Here is a 13,332-nt window from a genome sequence, read left to right on the forward strand (position 1 = left end):
AAATCAACAAAAATTTTGCTAAAACCCATTCAAAGCAAAATGTTCGCAAAAAATGCTATTTTTTGCCTCTTTGGGCTGTAATCTGACCTCCTTAAAATGCTTCAAAACTCACCAAACTTGGCACACACATCAGGACTGGCGAAAATTGCGATCTAATGAAAAAACCAAATCCCAATACTCAAAATTGCGCTCTAGCGCAATTTTTGAATAAAACACAGCAAAAACTACTCCTAGGAAGAAAACACAAACAAAATTGCTTGTAACTTTCAGTAGGAATGCCGGAAAGACATGAAACAAAAACTTCCATGTAGGTCTCACTTAGACCTACATTTAGATAACTGACATCCTTTGGCAAAAATCAACAGGAAGTAAAAAATTACCCCTTCAAAATAAAAGTTTTGTAAAAACCCGTCACCTTTTTCAAACGTAAACTCCTCCGAGTGCGTTTGTCGTTTCGGCTTCAAACTCGCACAGGAGAGAGATTGAACCCTTTTGATTAAAACTATCCAACAAAGTTTTGATTAATGCTCCGGTTTTGATTTTACGCGCCTTCAAAGAACCCCTGCGCAAAGTTTCCTAAAAAATGTCATTTTTGCCTCTTTGAGCTGTAATTTGACCCCCTTAAAATGCTTCAAAGTGCAAGTTAAAGCTCTACTATGCAAAGCGAAAGCCATTTATCAACAACATCCAGAAACGCTGATCTGTAATTTGACCCCGTTAACATGCTTCAAAACTCACCAAATTTTACACACACATCAGGACTGGCGAAAATTGCCATCTAATAAAAAACCAAACCCCAAAAGTCAAAATTGCGCTCCAGCGCCCCCTAGGAAAAAACCCAGACAAAGCTGCTTGTAACTTCTGTTAGGAATGTCGTAGAGACATGAAACAAAGACCTCTATGTAGGTCTGACTTAGACCAGGGCTTGGCAGCGGCCAAAGGCGGACCCGACCAACGCTGCTTGCAGCTTTAATTCTTATTATCCTGTTTACTATTGCATATCTGCACCAGAGAAGGAGCTGCTATTAATCTCATTGTACATGCATATAGTGACTATAAAAGGCATTCTATTCCAATTGTTCTTAAAGTGACACACCCGTCAAGGGACACAATATCACTCCTGTTTTATGAGGCATCGATGCTTCGTTGTCATTTGACCCATCACTAGTATACGTTATTTTATGATTGCACAAGTACGTTAAAATGTCTGACACTAATACTCCATTTTTTTGTTTCTAGCTGAATTGGGGGACTACAATGAGACGGAGCATCCTTTGGGTTATCTGTCTGACTATTGCTTCATCTCCAACCCCCCACAAGACTTCCATAAAGAGGTCGCCAAACATCATCAGCAGCACAGGTAATTTCAGAAGAGCAGAATATTGAAGTTATTTTAGTCCTTGAAAATATTACTCTGTGCTCTGTTCATCTATGGAGGTTAATGTATGTCTTTATTACGAAAGCATTTTTCGTGACAATATATGCATCTAACTGAAATTTTGGCATTTGAATTTTTTGTGAGCTTTTTTTATTTACATCAAATTATTGCAAGTTTTGTTGATTCTATTTAACTTGTTTATATATGCTATAGCTATTTAGTTTTTTTCCCTTGGCCTCAGTCTGGACTCCCTCCCTCCCTATTTACTTACTTGGGACGGTATAGTTCGGTTGCTTGAGTGGCCGTGCCAGCAACTTGAGGGTTGCAGGTTCGATCCCCGCTTCCGCCATCCTAGTCACTGCCGTTGTGTCCTTGGCAAGACACTTTACCCACCTGCTCCCAGTGCCACCCACACTGGTTTAAATAAAACTTAGATATTGGGTTTCACTATGTAAAAGCGCTTTGTGCCACTAGAGAAAAGCGCTATATAAATATAATTCACTTCACGTTTACCTGTTCCTCACCTTTTTTTTTTTGTACGGGCCGCCGGAAGTTGGCAGACCCGTCAGCGATCTTTTTTCTGTCTCCCTGTAAATTTTGTCTGATCTTAAATGAAATTGTGCTGAAAATCTCAATTTCCCCTCGGGGGTGAATACAGTGATTCTGATTCTGATTCTAATGCTGACAATTTCATTAAATACTAATTTGTAACTCAAGTGGGTGTTAAAAAATTAAGTTTTCCAAAATACAGTGTTTTAAAATTCCGTGTGTAAAAAAAAAAAAAAAAAGTGCAGAAAAAATTGAGTTTATAGAAATTCTGTGTAAAAAAAAAAAAAAAAAAATTCAACGCAGAAATAGTTTTTGCTTCAAAACTTAAGACTCAACTGAGGTAAATTAAGACTGAAGCAGTGGATCCTGTCTTAGAACCAGCCGATGCGGTGCTTCGGTCTTCATTTACATGAAATGAGTCTTGAGTTGTGGAGCAACGAATATTTCTGCGCAAAAATTTTTCATACACTGAATTTTGTTTGCACCAAATTTTTACACATTGAACTTGTCCAGGGTGTACCCCGCCTTCCGCCCGATTGTAGCTGAGATAAGACGCCAGCGCCCCCCGCGGCCCCAAAAGGGAATAAGCGGTAGAAAATGGATGGGATGGATGGAATTTTACACTAATGTTTCTTAAAAAATGTTTGTCAATGAAATTGTCAGCACAATTTAAAGCAAAAAAATCAGGTTCCATCCATCCATCCATCCATCCATCTTCCGCTTATCCGAGGTCAAGTCGCGGGGGCAGCAGCCTAAGCAGGGAAGCCCATACTTCCCTCTCCCCAGCCACTTCATCCAGCTCCTCCTGGGGCATCCCGAGGCGTTCCCAGACCAGCCGGGAGACATAGTCTTCCCAATGTGTCCTGGGTCTTCCCCGTGGCCTCCTACTGGTCGGACGGGCCCTAAGGAGGCGTTCTGGTGGCATCCTGACCAGATGCCCGAACCACCTCATCTGGCTCCTCTCGATGCGAAGGAGCAGCGACTTTACTTTGAGCTCCCCCCCGGATGACAGAGCTTCTCACCCTATCTCTAAGGGAGAGCCCCGCCACCCGGCGGAGGAAACTCATTTCGGCCGCTTGTACCCGTGATCTTGTCTTTTCGGTCATGACCCAAAGCTCATAACCATAGGTGAGGATGGGAACGTAGATCGACCGGTACATTGAGAGCTTTGCCTTCCGGCTCAGCTCCTTCTTCACCACAACGGATCGATACAGCGTCCGCATTACTGATCTCACGATCCACTCTTCCCTCACTCGTGAACAAGACTCCTAGGTACCTGAACTCCTCCACTTGGGGCAGGGTCTCCTCCCCAACCCGGAGATGGCACTCCACCCTTTTACGGGCGAGAACCATGGACTCGGACTTGGAGGTGCTGATTCTCATCCCGGTCGCTTCACACTCTGCTGCGAACCGATCCAGTGAGAGCTGAAGATCCTGGCCAGATGAAGCCATCAGGACCACATCATCTGCAAAGCTCATAACCATAGGTGAGGATGGGAACGTAGATCGACCGGTAAATTGAGAGCTTTGCCTTCCGGCTCAGCTCCTTCTTCACCACAACGGATCGATACAGCGTCCGCATTACTGATCTCACGATCCACTCTTCCCTCACTCGTGAACAAGACTCCTAGGTACCTGAACTCCTCCACTTGGGGCAGGGTCTCCTCCCCAACCCGGAGATGGCACTCCACCCTTTTACGGGCGAGAACCATGGACTCGGACTTGGCGGTGCTGATTCTCATCCCGGTCGCTTCACACTCTGCTGCGAACCGATCCAGTGAGAGCTGAAGATCCTGGCCAGATGAAGCCATCAGGACCACATCATCTGCAAAGCTCATAACCATAGGTGAGGATGGGAACGTAGATCGACCGGTACATTGAGAGCTTTGCCTTCCGGCTCAGCTCCTTCTTCACCACAACGGATCGATACAGCGTCCGCATTACTGATCTCACGATCCACTCTTCCCTCACTCGTGAACAAGACTCCTAGGTACCTGAACTCCTCCACTTGGGGCAGGGTCTCCTCCCCAACCCGGAGATGGCACTCCACCCTTTTACGGGCGAGAACCATGGACTCGGACATGGCGGTGCTGATTCTCATCCCGGTCGCTTCACACTCTGCTGCGAACCGATCCAGTGAGAGCTGAAGATCCTGGCCAGATGAAGCCATCAGGACCACATCATCTGCAAAAAGCAGAGACCTAATCCTGCAGGAACCAAAACCGGATCCCTTCAACACCCTGACTGCGCCTAGAAATTCTATCCATAAAAGGTATGAACAGAATCGGACTCCAACCCGAACTGGAAACTTATCCGACTTACTACCACCGGCAAATGCGGACCAAGCTCTGACACTGATCATACAGGGAGCGGACCGCCACCATCCGACATTCCGATACCCCATACTCTCTGAGCACTTCCCGGGGTACACAAGTCCACAAAGCACATGTAGACTGGCCGGGCAAACTCCCATTCACCCTCAAGGACCCTGCCGAGAGTATAGAGCTGGTCCACAGTTCCACGACCGGGACGAAAACCACACTGTTCCTCCTGAATTCCGAAAAAAATCAGGTTTAAAAAAATTCAAATTAATTGTCCCATACAATGCTTTCGTAATGAAGACACAAATGAACTTCCGTACTCATCACCTGACATATTTACACGTGTTATTTGATGTATTCATGACAGGATTTGCTCATGACTTCTGCTCCCAGCTTAGTCGTCAGTCTTTGGAACATTTCCCAAGCCGTTATTTCTGTCACTGCCTACGTTTTTGGTTTGTTTTATGCTCCACATCTGTCTCAAGCTCACTTTTTTTTCCCCCCCATATGTCTCCTCAGTAAACGCACACACTTCCACTTCCTGCAATGTCACCGTCCCTCCTGCTGCTCCACCAGCGCCGAGCCTTCCTTTTCTCGTCTTTTTACTCTTTGTCTCTCCCTCTCTCTCTCTCTCTCCCCCAGTGGTCTATCTCCTGCCCAGTCGGAGTTTAATTATCTGAACACAGCACGCACGCTAGAGCTCTACGGGGTAGAGCTGCACTATGCAAGAGTAAGTAAGGTTTGATCTGCCTCTGTTATTGCCAGCATGTGTGTGAGTGTGTGCGTTTATCTGTTTTTTCCAGTTTTTTTACCCTAAGCCAGGGGTCGGGAACCTTTTTGGCTGAGAGAGCCATGAAAGCCAAATATTTCAAAATGTATTTCTGTGAGAGCCATGTAATACAGTATTTTTTAACACTGAATACAATTTAAATGTGTGCATTTTTTAAGTAAGACCAACATTTTTAGAGTACAATTCGATTGAATAACATTGTTATTCTAAAGCTAACCAAAATGAAATGTAAGACTTCTTACCATTAATGCGACTTCTTGAACAGGTGCGGTAGAAAATGGATGGTTGGATTAAAATGCATGAGAATGGTTCATAATTTGGACGTTATTTTTAACACTGTGGTTACCAGCGGAATTATTCATTACTTATCGTGTTAAGCAATGTCACCTTAGATTGATCTGAGAGCCAGATGCAGTCATCTGGCTCTAGAGCAGGGGTCGGGAACCTTTTTGGCTGAGAGAGCCAAGAAGCCAACTATTTTAAAATGTATTTTGTTGTGTATGTGTTTTAAGATCCAATATTGTAGAACAACGCAGAAACGAATGAGTATAACAATAGCAGGGGTTAAAATATGGAACTGTTTAAAGGATGAAATAAAACACAGCACCAACATCAACCAGTTTAAAAAGCTTTTTAAATCATTTATCATTAGTAAATATAAGAAAGAAGAGCAAACATTGTTTTAGAAAGACAATAATATATAATATGTATATAAATACAATTTATGATTTCATAATTATACATATAGGTTATATTAAAATGTATATATTACCACTTTATATGGCATTTAAATAAATTGTCTATATAATATATATATATATATATAAGTGTACAAATGTATATGTTTGATTTAAATGTTAAACTGTGTATATGAGACGTGTGCTACATATATGTTGCTTATATATTGTTTAAAAAAAAAAGTAATATAAGTGAAGCATGTTTTAGATTTTATATATTTTGAACCTTGTTCTTATTGTGATGGGGTAGATTTATATAAGCGTTGCTTCAACCTACACCCTTTCGGCTCAATCATTGCTCAAATGAGTGTTGTTGTTTTTTTTCTTTTCTAGTTGTTGTTCTTTGTTTTATGTGAATATTGCCGAAATAAAATACAAAATACATTTATATTTCCGTAAGAGCCATATAATATTTTTTTTAAGACTGAACACAACAAAACGCGTGCATTTTTAAGAAAGACCAACATTTCTAGAGAGGTCTCTTATTCTTTGTAAAACATTGTTATTCTGAAACTAACTGTGGAGGGGGCGTGGCCTGCGGGCCTGCAGCGAAGCGGAGTGTTGCCAGTACCGGCCTCGAAATCAGCGACAGGTGCATAGAAGGCCCACCTGGGCCTTTTTATCTGATCACCTGTCGCTATGTCATAAGCAGCAGCAGCCAGGAGGAGAGACGGGCTTGGGGCTAGAAACCAGAGCGAGAACGAACGAGAAAAAGACAATTGCTGGAAAGCAACTGAAGAGACCTATTGAAAAATAAAACAATATTGTAACCCTGAAAAAGGCTCTCATGTCAGTGCTTGGTGGTCTGAAGAACCCCCAGGAGGGCGAGTACAACACTAACCAATAATAATTAAATGCCTTCTTACCAGCTTTTTGAACATAAAAATGCATGACAATGTTTTATATTTTGAACGTTATTTCTAACACTGTGATTACAATTGGAATTATTCATTATTTATCGTGTTAAGCAATGTCAGCTCAGATTTATCCGAGAGCCAGATGCAGTCATCAAAAGAGCCACATCTGGCTCGCGAGCCATAGGTTCCCTACCCCTGCTCGCGAGCCATAGGTTCCCTACCCCTGCTCTAGAGCCATAGGTTCCCTACCCCTGCCCTAAGCAAAAGCCATATGGTTTCTTCGATTAGCATTGCACAGTATGTCTGCCTCCTCCTCCGTAGCTTTGTCACTATTTTGCTCGGAATAAAATAAAAACCTGATAATTCGGTCCATATCTGTTGGTTTATGGCGGCAATACTCAACATTCAAAGTCAAGTTTGTTAACAGAGCACAGGCGAGTGTAGCTGCAGATTATGAAGTGACACTCAGGGCTGCACGATTTTGAGAAACACATTTTTTTTTTCCGGACTATAAAGCACACTTAAAATCCCTTTTTCCCCCACAAAACTCGACAGTGCGCCTTATAGCCCGGTGCGCTTAATGTAAGGAATAATTCTGGTTTTGCTTACCGACCTCGAAGCAATTTTATTTGGTACATAGTGTACTGATAAATGTTTGATTGATTGATTGATTGATTGAAACTTTCATTAGTAGATTGCACAGTATAGTACAGGGGTCGGAACCTTTTTGTCTGAGAGAGCCAAAAAGCCAAATATTTTAAAATGTATTTCCCTAAGAGCCATTTAATATTTTTTTTAACACTGAACACAACTAAACGAGTGCATTTTTAAGTAAGACCAACATTTCCAGAGTATAATAGGTCTCTTATTCTTTGTATTAACATTGTTATTCTGAAGTTAACTGTGGAGGGGGCGTGGCCTGCGGACCTGCAACAAAGCGGGATGTTGCCAGGACCGGCCTCGAAATCAGCGACAGGTGTGTAGCTGGCCCACCTGGGCCTTGTTATCTAATCACCTGTCGCTCTGTTATAAGCAGCCGCCAGGAGGAGAGACAGGGCTGGGGCTGGAGCCAGAGTGCGAGTGAGGACGAAAGAGAAAAAGACAATTGCTGGAAAGCAGCTGAGAGACTAATTGAAAAAAAAAAACAATATTTTAACCCTAAAACAGGCTCTCATGTCAGTGCTTGGTGGTCTGAAGAACCCCCAGGAGGGCAAGCCCAACACTAACCAATAATAAATAAATTACTTCTTACCATTAACGCAACTTCTTGAACATAAAAATGCATGAGAATGTTTTATATTTTGAATGTTATTTTTAACACAAGTGGAATTATTAATTACTTATCCTGTTAAGCAATGTCAGCTCAGATTTATCCGAGAGCCAGATGCAGTCATCAAAAGAGCCACATCTGGCTCGAGAGCCATAGGTTCCCTACCCCTGGTACAGTACATATTCTGTACAATTGACCACTAAATGTTAACACTCAACTTGTTTAAGTCGGGGTCCACGTTAATCAAGTCATGCCATCTACTGGTGAGACCAGTAGTTGGCAGTCAAACATAAGAGATATGTGTGGACTGCAATATGATGGCGATATGACTCAAGTAAACAACACTAACATCTTATATGTTCCGTGGTTCTCAACCTTTTTTCAGTGATCTAACCCCTGCGAACATTTTTTTCATTCAAGTACCCCCTAATCAGAGTAAAACATTTTTGGTTGAAAAAAAGAGATAAAGAAGAAAAATACAGCACTATGTCATCAGTTTCTGATTTATTAAATTGTATAGCAGTGCAAAATATTACTCATTTGTAGTGGTCAATCTTGAACTATTTGGTAAAAAGATATAAAAATAAAAACTTGTTGAAAAATAAACAAGTGATTCAATTATAAATAACGATTTCTACACATAGAAGTAATCATCAACTTAAAGTGCCCTCTTTGGGGATTGTAATAGAGATCCATCTGGATTCATGAACTTCATCCTAAACATTTCTTCACTAAAAAAGAAATCTTTAACATCAATATTTATGGAACATGTCCACAAAAAAATCTAGCTGTCAACACTGAATTTTGCATTTTTGCATTTTTTTGCACAGTTTATGAATTTATCATTCATATTTTGTTGAAGTATTATTCAATAAATATATTTATAAAGGATTTTTGAATTATTAATATTTTTAGAATATTTAAAAAAAAATCTCACGTACCCCTTGGCATACCTTCAAGTACCCCCAGAGGTACGCGTACCCCCATTTGAGAACCACTGCAGTACAGTACGTATTCCTTACAATTAACCACTAAATGGTAACACCCGAATAAGTTTTTCAACTTGTTTAAGTCGGGGTCCACGTTAATCAAGTCATGCCATTTACTCGTGTGACCAGTAGACGGCAGTCAAATATAATATGCTTGTAACTTCTGGTAGGAATGTCGGACAGACATGAAACAAAAACCTCTATGTAGGTCTCACTTAGACCTACATTTTGATAGGTGGCATCTTTCAGTTAAAATCAACAGGAAGTTGGCAATTACCCCTTCAAAATAAAAGTTTTGTAAAAAGCCGTCACCTTTTTCCAGACAAAACTGCTTGTAACTTCTGTTAGGAATGTCGTAGAGACATGAAACAAAGACCTCTATGTTGGTTTGACTAAGGTCGGGACTCGGGACACGGCGGCGGCGGCCAACGGCGGACCCGACCAACGCTGCTTGCAGCTTTGGTCGGGTCAAGAGATATGTGTAGCTTGCAATACGATGGCAATATGACTCAAGTAAACAACACCAACATTTTATATGTTCAATTGAAAATATAGAACAATACAAACGGCACTCAAAAATCCATCAAAATGTTTTAGTACGACTTGGGTAAGTTAAGACGCCGCACCGCTTGATGGATTGTCGGCGCATTAAACGAACAAGTATTATTATGGTGTGTGTATAAGGTAAAACATATTATCTGATGTCCGCAGAAGCTGTTGCTCTTGTTTTTAGTCCTATTTGTTGTTTTTGGGCAGTGAGAAAGCTCACCTATTTTTCTGTATATGTCCGTTGCCTTTTTTGCAGGACCAGAGTAACACGGAGATACTTATCGGGGTGATGTCAGCCGGCATCGTCATTTATAAGAACAGGGTACGGATCAACTATTTCCCATGGTGAGTAACACAAGCAGAACACACAATCCGTAGATTTGGAAGTCAAGTTACTTGTACATGTTTCTTGCTACTGACAGTTTAATAATATATTTTAAACTATCGTACTTTTCGGATTATAAGTCGCTCCGGAGTATACGTCGCACCGGCCGAAAAAGCATGATAAAGAAGGAAAAAAACATAAATAAGTCGCTTTTTGGGGGGAAATGTATTTGATAAAACCCAATACCAAAAATAGACATTTGAAAGGCAATTTAAAATAAATAAAGAATAGTGAACAACAGGCTGAATAAGTGTACGTTATATTACACATAAATAACCAACTGAGAAGGTGCCTGGTAGAAAAAGTACAACTTCAGCACAATTGATAATAACTATAGCAACGGCCCTTAAGCATAAAAGTTGTGTGATAATATGTACATAATTATTCTAACATTTTGGTTATATTATTTATTCAATCTCATATGGTGGCTATTTTATATTAATTTGTCAGCGCCTAAAAAGCATGTTTTTAAATCAAACGACGCCACTGCATTGACGAGCCCATCAAATTTACCATACGCGGTTGTGGTTTTAAACAGAAGGAAGGGACTACACTGCTTCCCCAATGGTATGATTGAGTTATTTACTTACATTCCAGTCAAAATCATTCTTCTAGTAGCTGCTTGATGGACATGGTAAAAGGTTTCACTTGTGGGACATTGAGATTGGGTGTTTGTCGTGGAGAAAAGTAGCTGCTAACCGGAAATAAATAGACATGATACCTATAAAGAAGACTGCAGTGGTAAAAGCCTTGGTCGCCTGGACCAAATTGTCATTGTTTGCTGAAATATCTTGCAATGTATGTTAGACGGACATACCTTTTCAATCACAGCCCAAGAAAATCCCTCATATATATATATATCTATACATTTATATATATATATATATATATATATATATATGCTGTGGTGTGATTCAGCTTGGGATACTACTTGTGATCTGTAGGCCAACAGATTCAATTACACTTTTTGGGCTCTGAGTTGAGAGCTTGTACTCTGAGAGCAGCACAGAACCTGCCAACTCTGCGTGTCGACGAGGGACAGGATTTAGTTCGAAGACTCTAAATCCTTTGATATATTAATTCCGGGCACTTATTCATCATCATTAGGTGCCATCGAATCCCAGCAGGTCGACAACCAGAGCCTACACTTCTCGCCACTCTGATGCATTTGTAATATTTCTGTCGAGTCCGGTCTTTGATGCGGTCAGTCCAGGTTGTACTTGGTCTACCGCCACCATGTTTACCATTCAACTTTCCCTTTGTGTGTGTATGAATGGGTGAATGTGGAAATACTGTCAAAGCGCTTTGGGCTCCTTAAAAAGGGGTAGAAAAACTCTATACAACGTACAACACATTTACTAGCAATCTCTGAAGGTTGTTTCCTCTAGAACAGGGGTCGGGAACCTTTTTGGCTGAGAGAGCCAAGAAAGCCAAATATTTTAAAATGTATTTCTGTAAGAGCCATATAATATATTTTTTTTAACACTGAACACAACTAGGCTTCATGGTGGCAGAGGGGTTAGTGCGTCTGCCTCACAATACGAAGCTCCTGCAGTCCTGGGTTCAAATCCAGGCTCGGGATCTTTCTGTGTGGAGTTTGCATGTTCTCCCCGTGACTGCGTGGGTTCCCTCCGGGTACTCCGACTTCCTCCCACTTCCAAAGACATGCACCTGGGGATAGGTTGATTGGCAACACTAAATTGGCCCTAGTGTGTGAATGTGAGTGTGAATGTTGTCTGTCTATCTGTGTTGGCCCTGCGATGAGGTGGCGACTTGTCCAGGGTGTACCCCGCCTTCCGCCCGATTGTAGCTGAGATAGGCGCCAGCGCCCCCCGCAACTCTGAAAGGGAATAAGCAGTAGAAAATGGATGGATAAAACGAACACAACTTAACGCGTACATTTTTAAGTAAGACCAACATTTCTAGAGCATAAGAAGTCTCTTATTCTTTGGAATAACATTGTTATTCTGATGCTAACTGTGGAGGGGGCGTGGCCTGCGGGCCTGCAGCGAAGCAGGGTGTGCAAGGACCGGCCTCGAATTTAGCGACATGGCCCATCTTGGCCTTGTTATCTAATCACCTGTCGCTCTGTTATGAGCAGCAGCCAGGAGGAGAGACGGGGTTGATTGATTATTGAAAAATAAAACAATATTGTAACCCTGAAACAGGCTCTCATGTCGGTGCTTGGTGGTCTGAAGAACCCCCAGGAGGGCAAGCCCCACACTAACCAATAATAAATAAATTACTTCTTACCAGTAACGCAACTTCTTGAACATAAAAAAGCATGAGAATGTTTTATATTTTGACCGTTATTTTTAACAAGTGGAATTATTCATTACTTATCGTGTCAAGCGATGTCAGCTCAGATTTATCTGAGAGCCAGATGCAGTCATCAAAAGAGCCATAGGTTCCCTACCCCTGTTCTAGCAAGATGACCAAAGTAGGCTATAAATGCTACACTTGACAGTATAAGGCTCGAAAGGGCACGTGATTTTGCAATCAATCGTGGCTGCTGGGTAACCATTTTTTACTGGACGCAGGTTTTGTACTGTATATTCGGTAATGTGAGAGAGCGTAACAAACTTCATTAAAATGTGTCGTAATCAAGTGATTGCACCGGGAAAACCGCACCCTGTTAAAAAGGCTCGCTACCTCAGAGAAATAAGTTAAATTGGTGGAATTCAACATACCAACAAGGTTGTTCTGGATAGAATTAATTGGGGGGGGCCTAAAGAAACAAAATAAGAAGTCTATAAAAAATAAGGAGTAAGAAAAGAAAATCAAGTCAGCCAGAGGACGTTAAAAAAAAAAAAACGTGGGCCAGTGTACACAGAGCAAAAGTCACAAGCCATGTCCCACAACGGAAATAAAAATCGACAAAGTGTGACAAATGTATACATAAACTCTGCAGGAGGTGTTAAGAAGAAGAACATGTACAATGTGATGCAAAGTATAAGCGCGGATAGAAAAGTTGTGACGTCCGAATGCCGATTTAAAAGAGGACAAGGGAGGGGGAATTAAATAGCAGTAAAAACATTCTGTCATGCATGAAAAGCGAATAAAAAACACATTTGAAAGGACTTTTAGCAACCAGTTTTGGCATACAGTTGAGGGGAAAATAATCAATCAATCAATGTTTACTTATATAGCCCTGAATCACTAGTGTCTCAAAGGGCTGCGCAAACCACAACACAAACCACTGCGACATCCTCGGTAGGCCCACATAAGGGCAAGGAAAACTCACACCCAGTGGGACGTCGGTGACAATGATGACTATGAGAACCTTGGAGAGGAGGAAAGCAATGGATGTCGAGCGGGTCTAACATGATACTGTGAAAGTTCAATCCATAATGGATCCAACACAGTCGCGAGAGTCCAGTCCAAAGCGGATCCAACACGGCAGCGAGAATCCCGTTCACAGCGGAGCCAGCAGGAAACCATCCCAAGCGGAGGCGGATCAGCAGCGCAGAGATGTCCCCAGCCGATACACAATAAGAGGAAAAAGAC

The 13,332-nt window shown here is 41.6% G+C and overlaps 1 protein-coding gene and 1 long non-coding RNA gene across 2 annotated transcripts in view; one reads left to right on the top strand and one right to left on the bottom strand.

The window, feature by feature from the left end:
* LOC133564197 (uncharacterized) overlaps positions 1–13,332 on the bottom strand; it is a 285,115-nt gene that overhangs the window by 181,819 nt on the left and 89,964 nt on the right. The window lies entirely within an intron of this gene.
* The window catches only part of ptpn4a (protein tyrosine phosphatase non-receptor type 4a), a 179,720-nt gene that overhangs the window by 103,242 nt on the left and 63,146 nt on the right, over positions 1–13,332 (top strand). The window contains exons 8-10 of the mRNA XM_061918340.1: positions 1,240–1,360; positions 4,891–4,978; positions 9,697–9,785. Of these exons, the coding sequence (XP_061774324.1) occupies positions 1,240–1,360; positions 4,891–4,978; positions 9,697–9,785 (298 nt within the window). The remainder of the gene's footprint in view (positions 1–1,239; positions 1,361–4,890; positions 4,979–9,696; positions 9,786–13,332) is intronic.

The sequence above is a fragment of the Nerophis ophidion genome, linkage group LG13 (assembly GCF_033978795.1).
Source record: "Nerophis ophidion isolate RoL-2023_Sa linkage group LG13, RoL_Noph_v1.0, whole genome shotgun sequence".
Lineage (NCBI taxonomy): Eukaryota > Metazoa > Chordata > Actinopteri > Syngnathiformes > Syngnathidae > Nerophis > Nerophis ophidion.